Source organism: Myxine glutinosa, chromosome 5, assembly GCF_964187855.1.
Source record: "Myxine glutinosa chromosome 5, kmMyxGlut1.1, whole genome shotgun sequence".
NCBI lineage: Eukaryota > Metazoa > Chordata > Myxini > Myxiniformes > Myxinidae > Myxine > Myxine glutinosa.
The window spans coordinates 160,691,702-160,707,050 of NC_136265.1; the positions used below are offsets into that span (position 1 = coordinate 160,691,702).

General features: G+C 46.9%; 1 protein-coding gene across 2 annotated transcripts in view; it reads right to left on the reverse strand.

Moving 5' to 3' along the window:
* Nucleotides 1–15,349, reverse strand: part of CLUAP1 (clusterin associated protein 1) — an 81,620-nt gene that overhangs the window by 63,548 nt on the left and 2,723 nt on the right. Inside the window, exons 1-2 of one of the 2 annotated variants that reach the window (XM_068115837.2) lie at nt 14,995–15,053; nt 11,985–12,096 (exon numbers count right to left, since the gene is read on the reverse strand). In XM_068115837.2, coding sequence (XP_067971938.2) covers nt 11,985–12,096; nt 14,995–15,016 — 134 coding nt within the window. In that variant the 5' untranslated portion in view covers nt 15,017–15,053. Of the gene's footprint in view, nt 1–11,984; nt 12,097–14,994; nt 15,054–15,349 lie in introns of those variants that run through there. The other variant, XM_068115838.2, reaches the window with a different exon arrangement.

Below are 15,349 nucleotides of genomic sequence, written 5' to 3' on the forward strand. Positions count from 1 at the left end.
CCAAGCGGAAAGGGAAGTTAAACAAATGGGGCAGCAGATAGAGGGGGTCAGAATGGGGGTAGAAACCAAACTGGATGCTCACAGGGAGGAAATGGAGCAGATGAGGGTGGCATCTGGGCAGGAGATGCAAGTGATGGGAGAAGAGATCAGAAGAGGTGTGAGTGAGGAGGTCGGAGGAGTGCGCGAGGAGGTGAGGCACTGTAAGGAGCACATGGAGAAGGAGGTGAGAAAGGGGACTGTAAAGTTACAAGGGGGCATAGAGGACCTGACGCAGGAGGTGGAACAGCTGACGGAGGGACAAAAAGGACTAACGGAGCAGGTTCAAAGGAACACTGCGGTATTAGGAGGGTTAAAAGCGACACAGAAAGAACTAAAAGACGACTTGATAGCGACGAAGAGGGAATGTCAGATGGTACGTGAGGGACTGACAACGAGGTTGGACGAGGTGACAGAGGTAATGGAGACGAAGGACCGGCAGGTGAGGACGCACATGGAAACGGTCAAGGTAGCCTTAGAGGACGAACTTGAGGAGACGTACCGGGAAATAAAAGAGGTAAAGCAGAAATTAGAAGAAGTGGCAGAAGGGGTGAGCGAAATTAAGAAGCGACGGAGAGGGGATAAGAAAGAGATAAAAGAGGAGGTAAAAGAATTGGTCCAAAGTCTGTGTTTGGATCGTGATGATGTGCTCATTAACCGGATGAGGGATTCGCAGGTGATGGAGGAGAAGCGAAGAGGAAGAGGACCCGGTGTAAGTGGTGACCAATATGGTCGTGCGTATGATGCGCCAGGTGATTTAATAAGCTTGGGGGTCGAGATGGACCCGGGTGTTCGTGAGAGGCCGTTGGTGAAGTGTGCGACAGGTCTGGTGTGCGAAAAAGGAGGTGTGCGAGAAAGTCCGACTCTGGGGTGTGTGAGGAAAAAGTGCGTGCCAAGGAGTGAGGGTGCTGTCGAGAGTGAGTCGGTAGTAGCGCGTGTGCGAAGGAGCACATGGAAGCGCGTAGTGAGGAGTGTTACGGAGGGTGTAAAGGGAGAATGCACGCCTGTGGTGAGTGTTACAGAGGATGTAACGGGAGAGGGTGTGCGAGAAAGATGTGACGGACAGGTGCATGGGGAAAGAGTGCGCTGTCAAAAGTAAGGAAGAGTGTACACCTGTGGTGAGTGTTACAGAGGGTGTAACGGGAGAGTGTGCGCGAGAAAGGTGTATAACGGACAGGTGCATGAGGAAAGAGTGCGCTGTCAAGAGTGGAGGTGAGAGTAGTGAGAGTGACAAGGAGCGTGAGTTGGTTGTGACAGGTGAGCGAGGATGTACACCTGGAATGGAAGGATGCACACCTGGAATGGTAGAGCGTGAGTGGGAATGCACGCTGGAATTGGTAGTGAGGCACGTGGTAGGGTGTGCGAGTGAGAGCACACCTGTGATTGTCACAGAGGAGGTGACCGAGGAGGGGGCGCGAAGAGGTGTGTTGGTGAGGTGTGCGAGCGACGAATGTGTGCCAAAGTGTTCGGTGGTCAGGTGTGTGACCAAGGCTGTGAGTGGAATGAGTGTACCTGGGTGTGTTAGAGAAGGTACGACGAGGAGCATGGAAACGGCTGGATGTATGAGCAAGAAAGGGGTAGCGTATGCATGTAAGCATGCAGGTGAAGCATCGACGGTAACCGGGTTAGAGGTTAGAACGACTTATAGCCGAATCGGGCCCTCGGTGCGTGCCGGGCTTCGCGTGCCGCGAGAACCAGCGGGGATCCGAGCCACGGCGGGTTCGAAAGGACCGCCGTACGCGATCCACGCTGGGCCTCGCTTTGAACGGCCGCGTCCGTGCTCCACTAGGCGGAGCGGGCAGCCCGATAGGAAGGGTCGTCATGGCGACCACTTTCTATTGAGACGAGCCGGCAGGTCGAGATCGGGACATTGGATGGCTCCACGCCGAGGTGGTGCGGGGGATCTCGGCCCGGGTAAGCCCCCGTCCCTGCCCCGAATGCGGGACGTATCCAGCCGCTGGCACAAAACGACCCGCGTTCATTGCTCGGCTTTACGAAGCCGGGCTTTGGACAGGAATTGGCGCACCGAGAGGCATTAGTGAGTAGACTGTGTGATGAGGTTAGTGTTTTGGACCCAAAATTAGAAAAAAAACAAAATTTGATGATTGGCAAAGGATTGGCAGTAATGATTGGCAGATGATGAGTAGTGATTGGCAAATTTTTGATTTGTTGAAATTTGATGTGCAAAATTGGTAGTGGGAGATGCCTGATGTGGTGGGATGGCAACTCTGTCATCCCTCACAAAAATGGGGCAAATGCGCTATAGCTTATGGGGTGTATGGCAGTGAAAACTAGCCCGGGTGGGTTAGGTTATATTGTGTGTAGGGATCTAGCGAAGATGACATTAGGTAACGTTAAGGTTTAGATAGTGACTGATACCTGTTGTGGGGACGCAGGTAGATTAGAGTGGATGATAATGACGAGGGAGCGCAATAGTTTAAAGGGACGACTGGGAAGCGCAAGTTTCAGAGGGGAGTAGTTAGATGAGATGATGCTGTGTGAGGATGGAACAGGTGTGATTGCACAGGTGTGCAACTGAACAGGTGTATGGAGCAGTGTATGAGTAGTAAGTGTGTGGATCAGCGCGAATGCGCTTGGGGAGAGAAGGGTGCAGGTGGCACCAGGCACCAGGAGTGAAGGGTGCAGGTGGCACCAAGTAAAGGTGGTGTGGAGAGAGTTGGAGTAAGTGGTACGGAGTGGTGTGCATGGTGCGAAGGTGTGGATGGGGGAAGAGTGGACCCCTTTCACGAGTACCCGGGGCGGGTAGTGTAAGTGTTAGGTAGAAGGTATAGGTAAATTGTGGTTGGATATTGGCATTTGTGGTGCGGTTGCAGAATGGTATTGTGGATGGGTGCATTAGTGTTGTGGAAATGGCTGGGCGTGTAGCCTGTTAGTGTGTGTAGTTGGTTTGGGCACTCCACCACTGTGAGGATGTCGGCCAGGTGAGGCCGCAGGTGGGCTCTGGGAGCCGTTAGTGTCAGTGGGTGCCTGAGGATCCCGGGTGTGGATCGGGCAGCCCGTGCCAGAGAGGGCACTGAGGGGGTGAGAGTGCGAGAGGGCCTTCCCCAGTTAGTTAGGTTAGGGTAAGGAGCAGGTAAGCTCGGAGGCAACTGCAGTGGTGGAGGTGTGCAGGTGGGTAGACCTGCTGGGAGAGCTACACGTCACAGCCCAGAAATTGTGCGAGAGCACCGAGTGTTGAATCGGGGGAGTGAGACCCCAAATTGAGAGGCACCACAGTTTGGTCAATGGGAATTGGTTTTTAGAACCCATAGTGTAAGTTGGCCAATGGATTGGCAGGGAAAGACCCCGGGTAATGTAAAGTTGTTAAAGTCATTTAGGAAATAGTTAGGATTGATGAACCTGTCGCACCATACGCAGCCACTTACCTGTGGTGATGATGATGACTCCACACCTGTGTTTTCTTTGTTCTGTGTGCAGGAAATGAGAATTGCTGTGTGGATTTGTGAGACGCATCACGACGTGGATGAGACATTGGGGTGATTCCATCTCTCCCTCCTTAGGAGGGACTGATGATGAATTGGTGATGGCAAATTTTGATGTTGAGTTGGAGATGGCAAATTTTGATGAGAGTTGGAAATGGCAAATTTGATTGGTTAGGAGGGAGAGAAGACGAATTTGGTTTATGGGAGGAACGGGGAAGACAGTAGGGACGTTTGTTGATTTGTAAAGTAGATGTTTATGGATAGTGTTGTGTTTTGTGGATACAGTAAGTGGTAAGGGAGGGGCAATGTAGGTTACCTGGTGGGGGGGGGGGGGGGCGTACGGTAGGAACGTACCTGTCTCACCTGGTTCCCATGTGCCCCCAGTGTGCATTACCTTGTATTGCGTGCACTTTTGCGCCCTTACCACCTTACTCACTTGTCTTCTTTTTTTGTCTCCCACCTCCGAGGATCTGGCTTTGGGGCAGAGAGAGAGGAGAGAGAGGTGCTGGCTCCGCAGTTGTGGGCCTGTACTTTCGCTGCTTGCTGCCTGGATCGATACACCATATGGACCGCAATTTTTGTGGCCGCCCACCATGGACCGCAGTTCTTTTGCGGGCAAGCACCACCCGTTGATGGACCTATGGGTCAACATGGCACCTATGCCATACAGGTGAACCACTTTTAGTTGGCCCCCGGACGGCCACAATACAGAAATGGACGCGGTTGGCGCCTTTCTTTATTTTTGGAAGAAGCCAGAAGGCCAAGTGCACTTCAGGAAGGCAAGACCAGCGGCAGAACATCGGCCGGCTGCGACACCACCGGTGACGTTGAACACTTTATTGGTGCACCGGATGGTGCTGACTGTGTTATGGGGTGGTGCTTTTGGTGCTTGGACGGGGTGCTCTGCACATTATTAAAGGCCGTAGGGCCACAGGGCACTCGTGGGTTGGTGTATCGATGCTGGCATGCGTGCTCTCTCTATGCATAACATCTGCATGTGTTCCTCAAAGAACAGGTCCTGGATCGTAGTGTAAATATCAGTGTAGTCTTGTGTAAGTAATGCTCCCTACCGGCTGTATGTTTAGTTTGAGGATTCTTTCCGCGATTCGGTTATCCTGTGGGTGTGTTTCTGTGAGGAGAAGGGTGCAACGTCGCAGGGGGACATATTTACTCATTTGTGAACATCTGTAAAGCTGTCGCACTCAGGGTTGAGTTAATAGTAGAGGGAACTACATCTGAGTGCCACACTAACGTAGGTAAAAATTTATCGGGTCGGGACGCCCCGAGGTAGAGAAGGGTGCAATGTTGCGGATATGGGATTTGGCCTCCATCCATATCCGCTTGTAAATATTCCCCTATTTCCCCAATACTTCCCAACTATCCCCAATCCCCCATTCCCTAGTCCCATTTTCTGTAAACAACACTCTGTAGAACCGACCTTCCCCTATTTCCCCCATTAAATGTCGCATCCAGGTCCACCACATCTCACGTAGACAACTATAGGACATCTTGCTAGTTATTCTTAGTCTATGTCAGTTAAGGACTCGTTTCCATTAATTCTGACTCTTCGTTGCACCAGAATGTGATTGTATGGCACCGTTAGAAAGTTTAGGACCTCCCAATACCTCCCCGCAGCTCTTCCTCATGGTACAACAACAACTACAACAACAGCGGCGGCGGCGCGGGGAGTGTGCGTCCTCACTCCGGCTTGGTTAGCCGCCATTGAACATGTGCTCCGACGGGGTTACCACGCAGGGGCTCGCTGTCAGCTCCTCGTCAAGGGCGGAGCCCGGTAACCCCCCGCACCCAATAAGAAGCGGCGGACCGATTCCATCTGGGGCGGAGCTAACGAGCCGAGGGCGTGTCACTCCCCGCTGGGCATGCGCAGGAAGACGGAGGTGACGTCAGATGCGCCTCAGCTTGGAGAGAAAAGGACGCCACCTCCAGCGCGACGATACCTCCCCGCATCTCTGGACCGGACCGGGTCGATTCTGCCCCTGAGCCAAGGTGCACCTTGAGCTATCGACTGCCTGCCCTTCCTTGCCATCAATCCCTGTGTAAGTCAGTCTTGTCCCGTTTGTCTGTGGTCTGTCGGGGATAGATAAGACTGTGTCTAAGTGCCCATCTTTCTGTGCTTTACCTCTTACCGTGTAATCTACCCGTTTCTGCATCACCAATTATAGCCTCCTCCGGAGGTCTTGAGAACTGTACCCCTTGTGTCGTTGCATTAATCCCAGCCGTTGTGTCCTTTCCTTCATTGATTTAGCGTAGCGCGATTCGGCCAACGTTCGAGTGGAATCGGGCGGGATAGGGTTCTAATCGGGGAGTAACTGTGCGGACGCGGTAATACCAAACCGCTCGGTAAACTAACATCTAACACCGCGTCTGTAACAATATATATTGCTGCCCGATAAACGGGCTTTTCAGAGTGCCTGAGTGTTTGGTTTGATTAAAGCAACTCGGATGAATTCCAGCTTTTTGTCGCGTCCATTCTTCCGATCGACGTGGGAGCCCCAGCTCCTTCAATGTCGTTAAAAAATAAAATAAAAGGGGAGTGCAATGTATATTATTCATTCAGAATTTTAACAAAGTATGGTATAGCACTGTTTTTGTACCTTTGAGTTTTGCATGTGATTTGTGAGAGTTGAGATGAATTTCTAAGAGTGTATGGTGTCCTTTCCTGCCTGAGGTCTGGAAGCCAATGTCTAAACTCATTAGTTGTTAGCAATTGACCTGCGAATCTCAGAGAAATTTCAAACCTGTGTTCTTTCAAGGTTGAGATATTACAAAACTGAAGGGCCTGATCATAATGAATGTATGATTAATCCAAGAATGATTCGGAGAGCTCTTTTCTGAAACAGTTCCAGGTCATTAGTTTGGCGGATTGTGAGACCAGCATTCCAAACTGGAACAGCATACTCTAAAGTGATCTAACATAGCCTTTGTAAATGGTGAGCAAATCTTCCACGTCTAAGTTAAACTTTTTCAGCATCTTCAACATAAACAACTTTCCATTTGCCCTGGTGACAATATTGCGAATGTGAAGATTCCACTTCAGATCAGATGACATGATAACACCCAGTATTGTCGTGTGATCAACCTTCTGCAGTACAGTCGCTTGGATAGTAAATTGAGGCCTTGGCGGAGATTGATTGCTTCATGAAACAAACTTCCATAAGGGCACACTTGTCAGTATTCAGCTTCATGTTATTCAGCCTCATGAAAGTTGGTTGATTGTTCCCGTTCCCTCTAATTACGGGTGAGAGACATGATTGGGTATTCATCTATCATATAATGCAAATTGTGGCGTCTGTACATGCGCTCGTCTGTCTCCTGTTTACGGCAGCAGCTTCCCACGCTGCATTTGATAAGCTGTTGATTGGTTATTTTGCATTTTCATTTCACCGTTCTTGATGCAATATAGTCAGTCACTTTATTGTCCCTTAAGTAATCTTCAAAATCAACATAGACATCTGGATTAAAGTAGATTTAATACAGATCTTCATGTAGTAACACACAATTTAAAATAGCTATATTTTGCTCTCTTTTTAGACAAATCCAACCTCCACCCAATGTTGCACCACCATTTCACGATGGGCAGTCCAAGTAGCTCAGAGTGAAACCAAGAGTCTAGATGCTCCGCCCATTTCATACACGTCCGCCATTATGTGACGACGAGCAGTTTTCCCGCGTGCGCTGAATTTACCTCAGACAAAACCTTTCTCTTTTTAAATTTTCGAAAACACGATGTTGCGTCTTCGCACACCAAGCGACTAAACAAAATTTTGGACACCCCGGTCACGACGATTACCTCCCCCTCGATGAGAGAAAGACGACCATTTAAAATTTGGAGTCCAATTGCTGAGTGCAATTTCCATTCGGCGGGTGTCGCACTCACTGACACCAACTTTTAAATTGTTTTAAAGAGGGTTCAAATCCCACTCCTCGACACCAGTTGTCGTGTCCCCGGGGTTAAGACCCCAAGAGGACGAATGGCCAAAACGAGCTTTAACTTCCGAGGCATATACCCAACTTGGCGCTAGTGCCACATGTGGGAAGGTTCAAGGTCTTACCTGATCGGGAATACAAGCAGGGGTTATCTGATCCCCACAGACGCAGACGGGACAGCAAAATCCACAATACAAGGAAAGTAAAATTTAACAAATAATGGTTTAATGAAAATAAATGCAAGTAACAATGAAAGGTGAGGTAAACTAAAATTCCTAAATGAGGTACCCTCCAATCAGACTCATATACAAACAAGGGGAAAACGAAAGTAAAATTTAAATCCCTTTTATAATCGGCTGAACTCAGCTTTGCGTCCCCAAATGGCTGGTAAGGCTGCTGGTCGTCGCCTCGGACCACCGCGCGGGAAACACACAAAATAGCACAGAATCGTGCCCGCAGCTAGCCGCCGGCATGAGACAAGCATGCAGGATCTCTCTTTGTTTCGCTTATGACCCCCTCCATCTCCGCAGGGCACCACCGTCAACCAACACCTCCTCCTTCCACGTTGCAAAAAGTCCCAAAGTCCCGACACGTCTCCTCACCAGCGCACCCGAAACCACTGCGTCCACTCGCAACAAGAACCAGAACGAGAGAGACAGAAAGATGGCGAGACGCGTCTTTATGCCTTCTCCCGAAAGTTCCACGCTCACGTCACACTCTGTGCTACTCAATCATGAAGGCCGGGGCATAGCCTCCCCATTAGGATACGTCGGGGGGAGTCTAATCTCTCTTCGGGAATGTTCGCATGACATCGAAGGCCGTGAGGTGGGGCTTGCATGCCGATCGGCAAATGTGCTGGGTGTTGGTCAGCCCTGGCGGCATTGTGAGCGAATGAGTCCATTTACAGTGCGATTGTTGTCGTTGTAATGGTAATGGTGGCCCTTTGTGATGCAATAACAACAAAGGGAAAAAATCACAGGGCAATTACACACTGGGGTTATCCTTAAGCCCTGCCTAATTAGTATAGCTCCACCCCTCATATAGAGACACATATACGATCTTACCCAAACAGTCGGCCAAACTTAATTTACATTGAGGTGGGTTCTTCTTCTTCGTGACACTCGCAGCATTCTAAACCTACACGATTCCATCTCGACTAAGGTATTTCATCCATACCCCAAAAACATAACATTATTATGTTATGGGCTTCCCGAAGCTTTGGGCTTCCTGAAAAGCGCTATATAAAATAAATGCATTATTATTATTATTATTATTAATCACTAGGGCATGCCCGTACTATATCTATATCTAAAATTATATCCCCCCCCTCTATTTACATGAAATGGTTTGGTCCAAAGCGAACGGCTTGCGAGTACGGTGACAATCCCCCCCCTCTATTTACATGAAATGGTTTGGTCCAAAGCGAACGGCTTGCGGAGTTTGGTAAAGAAATCGCCATAGCGTGCCCAAACGCGCAGGAAAGCGAAAGAATCGCAAATTAGTTTTTATTAGTTTTAAAACATAGTTTAACGCCAACATAGCGCCAACATAGTTGTGAAATAAATGAATACGCTCTCAAATGTGCCGTCCGAGGCAGAGTCTGTTCGCCACGTTCGGCACACGTGATAGCTCGCTGCTCTCTGATTGGTTGAATCGTTTTTTGGACATAGCTCGGTAACTACTTGTCCGATTAATTTCAAACCTTGAAAAGGCACATCCTCGGGTCCCCAGCAATATACCTGGCAAGTTGCAAGTATATCGGACCCGTTGTTGTCGAGAAACAGCGGTCACAGACAAACAAACAAACACACACACAGACACACAGACACACACACACACACACAGAGATTACTGGAATTATAGATAGATTTATCAATGCCCAAGACCAAGGACACTACACCAATGGTTTTAAGAAGATGGCAGGCCTGAGTAAATCAGACAAGAATAGGTTCTGTAAGGTAGAAACAGAAAGCACGAGTCACCTCCTTTTGGGATGTAAAAAACGCATGTCAAACAGTTGTACACCCAAAAGCACAACAAGGTATGTAGAGTAATCCACTGGCATAGCTGCAGAAATTTCAACATCCCAGTTCCACAAATCTCATGGAAACATGAACTAAAAGCAATCATTGAAAACAAGGACATAATGCTCACGTATGACCTGATGATCCCATCGAGCATGAACATAGAAAACAAAGCATTGCAACCAGACCTATTACTCAGGAACAAAAAGGAAAATACAGCATTGCTGATTGCGATATCAGTACCCAGCGATGTTGGCCTAAATAATGCAGAAATCAAGAAAATTATAAGATACCAAGAGTCCAAGACCGCCAAAAATGAAGTTTAAAGATCCTGGAAGCTGAGTTGTGCCAAAATTGTACCAGTGATAATTGGAGCAAAGGGGATGGTAAAGAACCTTGCAGAGATCTTTAAAACCATCCCTGGGAACATTACCACAAACTAACTACAGTTGGAGGCTGAACGAGGCTCAGTGACGATCCTGAAAAGAGTCCTTCGACAAAACTCTGAGAACAACACACTTCACAACTTAGCCCATGAATCGTAATCCTTCACCGAAGTGTGGGTGGATACTTCGAGTCCTGGGAGGACTCCGCTCCACCTTCTAAAACCCAAATTATGGAGATGACAACCAACAACACACACAGACATACACACATGCTTGTAGGATAGCCTAGAGATAAGACTTACATCTGAATTGTCCAGCCTGGGTTCTAATCTCGGCTAGCCCAGATTTTTAAAAAACTGTCGTCCTGGTGGTACGCAACCAGGACAAATGTGTGCCATCCCTCAGGTTGGACGTTAAACTGAGTGTCCTGTCTGCCAGCAGTTGGTGTCGGTTAAAATCCTACCGTCGTTTGTGAAGATTAAGGGAGCTATCGCCGGCGCCCAGGCTAAATCCCAATTTTTACCCTGACTGACTGCTGGCAAGGCAATGGCAAACCACCCAGCTTAACAATGGCCAATCAACTTATTTGGCAGCACTAATGCTCTGTAAAGATTATGATACAGCCCATCATAATATATGTACACAAAAATGTATTATTTTGATTAATAAGTAAAAACAAAATTGGAAAAAAAATTGAGGTTGGAGGGAGGGGCGGGGTGAAGGAATTTTTAAAGCCAATTGTAGAGTAAGGAATGAACAAATACCGGCAGTACATTCACATTTTGACGAGACCCTCTCTACACATGTATACAATCACCCATCTATATACAAGTTACCTACAAGTCCTGCCAATATCCATGTACATGTATGTACCCCATTACCCCTAATTTTCTAGGTACCTAATTCCAGTTTAAACCTACCTACAGTTTTTTTTCTGGCTACCATTCCTGGCAAACCATTCCATGTATTAACTGGATGGTATTCATAGACTACTTACCCTGTGCAGTCAACTTGTTGTGAGCCAACTCTTCTGTGTTTGAACTTTTTTTTTTTTTTGATCCAATATGGCTGCCAGACCACGTGAGCGATTACATCATAAATATATATTCTCTACTATAATTGTTGCATAGATCACGCTAAATACATTTCAAACTGATCAGACTAAGCATTGTCCCTGTCGAATTATGATGTCGTAATTATGGCACCAATGACGTCATCGTTAACAACACCTATTCCCCATATGGAGTTCTTTACAATGAGCCATGTTTCAATTCTTTCCATGTAGAGTACGAAACATTTTCCATGTTTCATTTCGCTTCGCAATGTACACAATCTATGCAGAGGTTTTGGAGATATAGAGGTGCAACATTTTTCGGTTTTTCCAAGATGGCGAAAATGGTGAAATATTTCGTGTCCATCAGAGCAACAGTTGCTGAAAAAAAATTAATAATGACCCAATGGATAAGTGTTGTATTTGTCTAATTATGACATCATAACGGAGGCAGCAATGACATCATCATTAACATATCTTTATTCCTCATGGGGAGTAGTTGACAATGAGCCAGGTCTCAATTTTTTCCATGGAGTGGTTTCAGAGATATAGAGGTGCGAAGTTTTTCCAAGATGGCGCTTGTACCACGTGCCCTATGACGTCATAATAATCATTAAAATATTATACAGAAGGAGGCCCTCCTATAGTGAAAATTTCATGTCAATCGGACCAACAGTTGCCGAGAAAATGATTTTTTTAAATGTAGACACAGCACATGGCACACGTACGTAACCGAATGCTTAACCACGCTTTTTGCTTCGCGAGTGCAGGGTAACTAGTCTCTGAGTGAAAGACACCTGTCTTACTACCTTCTTCTATTGTGTCTGTGCTTCTACTGTGTCATTATGTCAGAATTAAATGTACAAATAATTGAATTCTGAATATCCATATCAGTTTTCATGCCCCTTTTCGTTGGAGGAATGTCGTGAGGATAAACTGTCATCAGTGAAGTTGGTGGGGCTTATCTTTCCATTCACACTCCTCTGCACTGGCTGCAATCTAAACCCCAAGTTCATGTCTGCACACTGTGCGCATCCTTCAACCATCAATAAAACCCACTTCCCCATCACTCTAGAATCCTCAAGTCAAAACCTACCGAGCGACAAACCAGTGCAGGATTTCAGCAACCAAAGGGAAGTTTGGCTGGCGGAAGCTCTCTATAGAGATGAGCCGTGGATAGCCAAGAACACGCATCATTTCAGTGAAATCTGGCACACAGAGGGAAAGAGGGCACTGAAGCATACGAGGAAAGCCAATCATAGAAAGGGCCATATATTTATTATGTATTTAAGCATCTATAATAATAAAAGACTGTGTAAGTCAGTCAGTTAGTTAGTGTGTGCGTCTCCTCAATAACACCAAAACCATGAAATCTAGCGGCCCCAAACTTTGCATGTATACTAAGGGGACTCCAAAGGAGTGCAGGAATGAAAAATGGGTGTTTGAATTCATTTAAACAACCCCTTTTGAAAATAATTAACGACTTACCTTCATGAAAGCCATTATCCTTGGTCAGCCCAACTTGAAGTCATAGGGGTCTTAGCCGCCATTTTGTTTTAGCCTATTCAAACTTGCCTTGCAAACACGATCTACTCTCGCGGAATAATTAAAGTAAATAATCTAAATCTGTCTTCGGGTTTCATGATCAGATCTCGTGGACTAAACAAGTGCCGAAGTCTGGGGTGAAATATGAAAATTTTAAGAAATCACTGATTCTTATAACCAAACATATTCGACAAGCACTGGATTGTTCGCCCACTAACAGGGAACGTGAGCTTTGTTTAGACAATTTGCCTGCGTCAGTCGGAGAATGTTTACTGAGAAGGTTGAGGTAAGTGCTGTATTTGTAATATGAAATGGGCAAAGCCTAGAAATGAACGAAGAACCGGAGAAAACTAAACAACTGAAAAAAACAGACATACACACATGCTGTCAGGGTAGCTTAGAGATATGACTCACATCAGTTGTCCTGCAAGGAAAATTATGATGCAGGAGTAATAAAAAAATTTAAAAAAGTAAATCATGCAATTGTGTCAACACTATAGATAAAACTACTTAAACATACCTCAAATACCACCACTTGATTTTTACTGAAGAAAATTTACTTTTACTGAAGATTTTCAAAAACGGTGGATTCGAGTTTCTTCTTGTCCATTTTGGACCCAGTATCGCCTCCAGCGTGCTTTAAAAGCAATCTATTTTTTTTTTTTTATCTCCGGTTTGTTATTCAAGTTGTCTATTTATTTCTCGTCTACAAAATATAATATCAGTAAATGAAAATTGTTTTTCCTTTTATTTTGGTGAGTATACCCACAATGCAATATACAACAAATATGGCGGCCTGCATGATACCTCCACGCCATGACGTAAGTGGTGTAGATGGTGACGTAGTGTAGTGATACGATTTCCAAACATGGTGGAGTAGCTTTTCTTCTTCTTAGTTTTAGTTCTTTCTCTCACGTAGATACATGTTATCTACAGAACGAACTTCCTTTGTTATCATCTATGCTCTTTAATTAAGTGATTACGTGCACTTAATAATAGCCTCAGTAATTTAAGCCTTGGAAGTACACTTTAAATAACTTGTGCACACACACGTTGAAATGGACACGAACACTTTCGTACACTCGACATTACCTCTGAATTTATGTGTATTTTAAAACTGCGTTGAAAACTTGACAAGGTACGTTTTCATTACAAGGAAAATAGTCATGATGAGATGAGGGAGGGGAAGGGGTGGGGTTGGAGTCTGGATGGGGTGGGGTGGGGTGGGGTGGGGTGGGAGTCTGGATGGGGTGGGGTGGGGTGGGAGTCTGGATGGGGTGGGGTGGGAGTCTGGATGGGGTGGGGTGGGGTGGGGTGGGGTGGGAGTCTGGATGGGGTGGGGTGGGGTTGGAGTCTGGATGGGGTGGGGTGGGAGTCTGGAGGGGAAGGGGTGGGGTTGGAGTCTGGATGGGGTGGGGTGGGAGTCTGGATGGGGTAAGGTGGGAGTCTGGAGGGGAAGGGGTGGGAGTCTGGATGGGGTGGGGTGGGAGTCAGGATGGGGTGGGGTGGGAATCTGGATGGGGTGGGGTGGGAATCTGGATGGGGTGGGGTGGGGTGGGAGTCTGGAGGGGAAGGGGTGGGAGTCTGGATGGGGTGGGAGTCGATGGGGTGGGGTGGGAGTCTGGAGGAGAAGGGTGGGGTTGGAGTCTGGGTGGGGCGAAGTGGGAGTCTGGATGGGGTAGGGTGGGGTGGGAGTCTGGATGGGGTGGGGTGGGAGTCTGGATGGGATGGGGTGGGAGTCTGGATGGGGTGGGGTGGGAGTCTGGATGGGGTGGGGTGGGAGTCTGGATGGGGTGGGGTGGGAGTCTGGATGGGGTGGGGTGGGAGTCTGGATGGGATGGGGTGGGAGTCTGGATGGGGTAGGGGTGGGAGTCTGGATGGGGTAGGGGTGGGAGTCTGGATGGGGTAAGGGTGGGAGTCTGGACGGGGTGGGGTGGGAGTCTGGAGGGGAAGGGGTGGGAGGAGGAAGGGGGGTGGTGGGGTGGGAGGAGGATTTCAAAGCATGGATTTTGGGGGTTTCAACCTGGATGGATGGATTGGGGTTTAATACTGAAAAAATGTGTCGATACTGGAGCCGAGCTGGAGAGATGAGAGCAGAGGAGCTAGACCAAGGAGAGGCGGCAAAAAGGAAGATGGGTTACTCCTATATTCTCTAAACCTCTCCCCACTTCTCGAGCCTCCATTTTATTTCCACTCCCCTTGTCAAATTACTTCCCAACAAGTGCATACGTAATATATAGATACTCCGTATGCCTCTCACTGAACAAATAATCATTAGAAGGTAATCCCGTGCTTTATTGGCTCCAATTGCATACCTTCACACATTTCGACTGAAAGTATCACAAGATAAACTGTAATTACAAATGGATAATTATAAACTATAAAGAAGAAGAGGAAAGCAAAAACGACGTGAATATCGCTCAGATTAAGTTCTCACATAATAACGTTCTTCCACCGCTTCAACTACAACTACATTGATTCTAATTCTTTATTCTCTCACTCTATGAGCCATAACCGTAAATATTTCGCTGTAAAACCAAGATTCACTGACAGGAACTCACTGCGGAGATCGCGGAACGACATGGCGGACGGGCGTCATAGCAACCGAGAGAAAAATGGTAATCTGAGCCTCTTCTTCTTTACTTTCGAATACACCTCACTTCTTCGTCTTCTTTACATTACATTCTTTTCTTTAATATCACGGACAGCTGAGAAGTCAATATTTGGAGAAATGGGGTTTTTTTTGTTTTTTTTTTACATTTTATTATAATGTCAACTGTGAAGTAACCATTGTCAGAAACTTTATTTCCCCTTTTGGTGTTAAATTCCTCTCCACAAGCCGAAGTTTCCTTATATTTCGTTACACTTTGTACTTTGATGTTTGTGGAGAACGATCAATAACTTTATACCAATTAC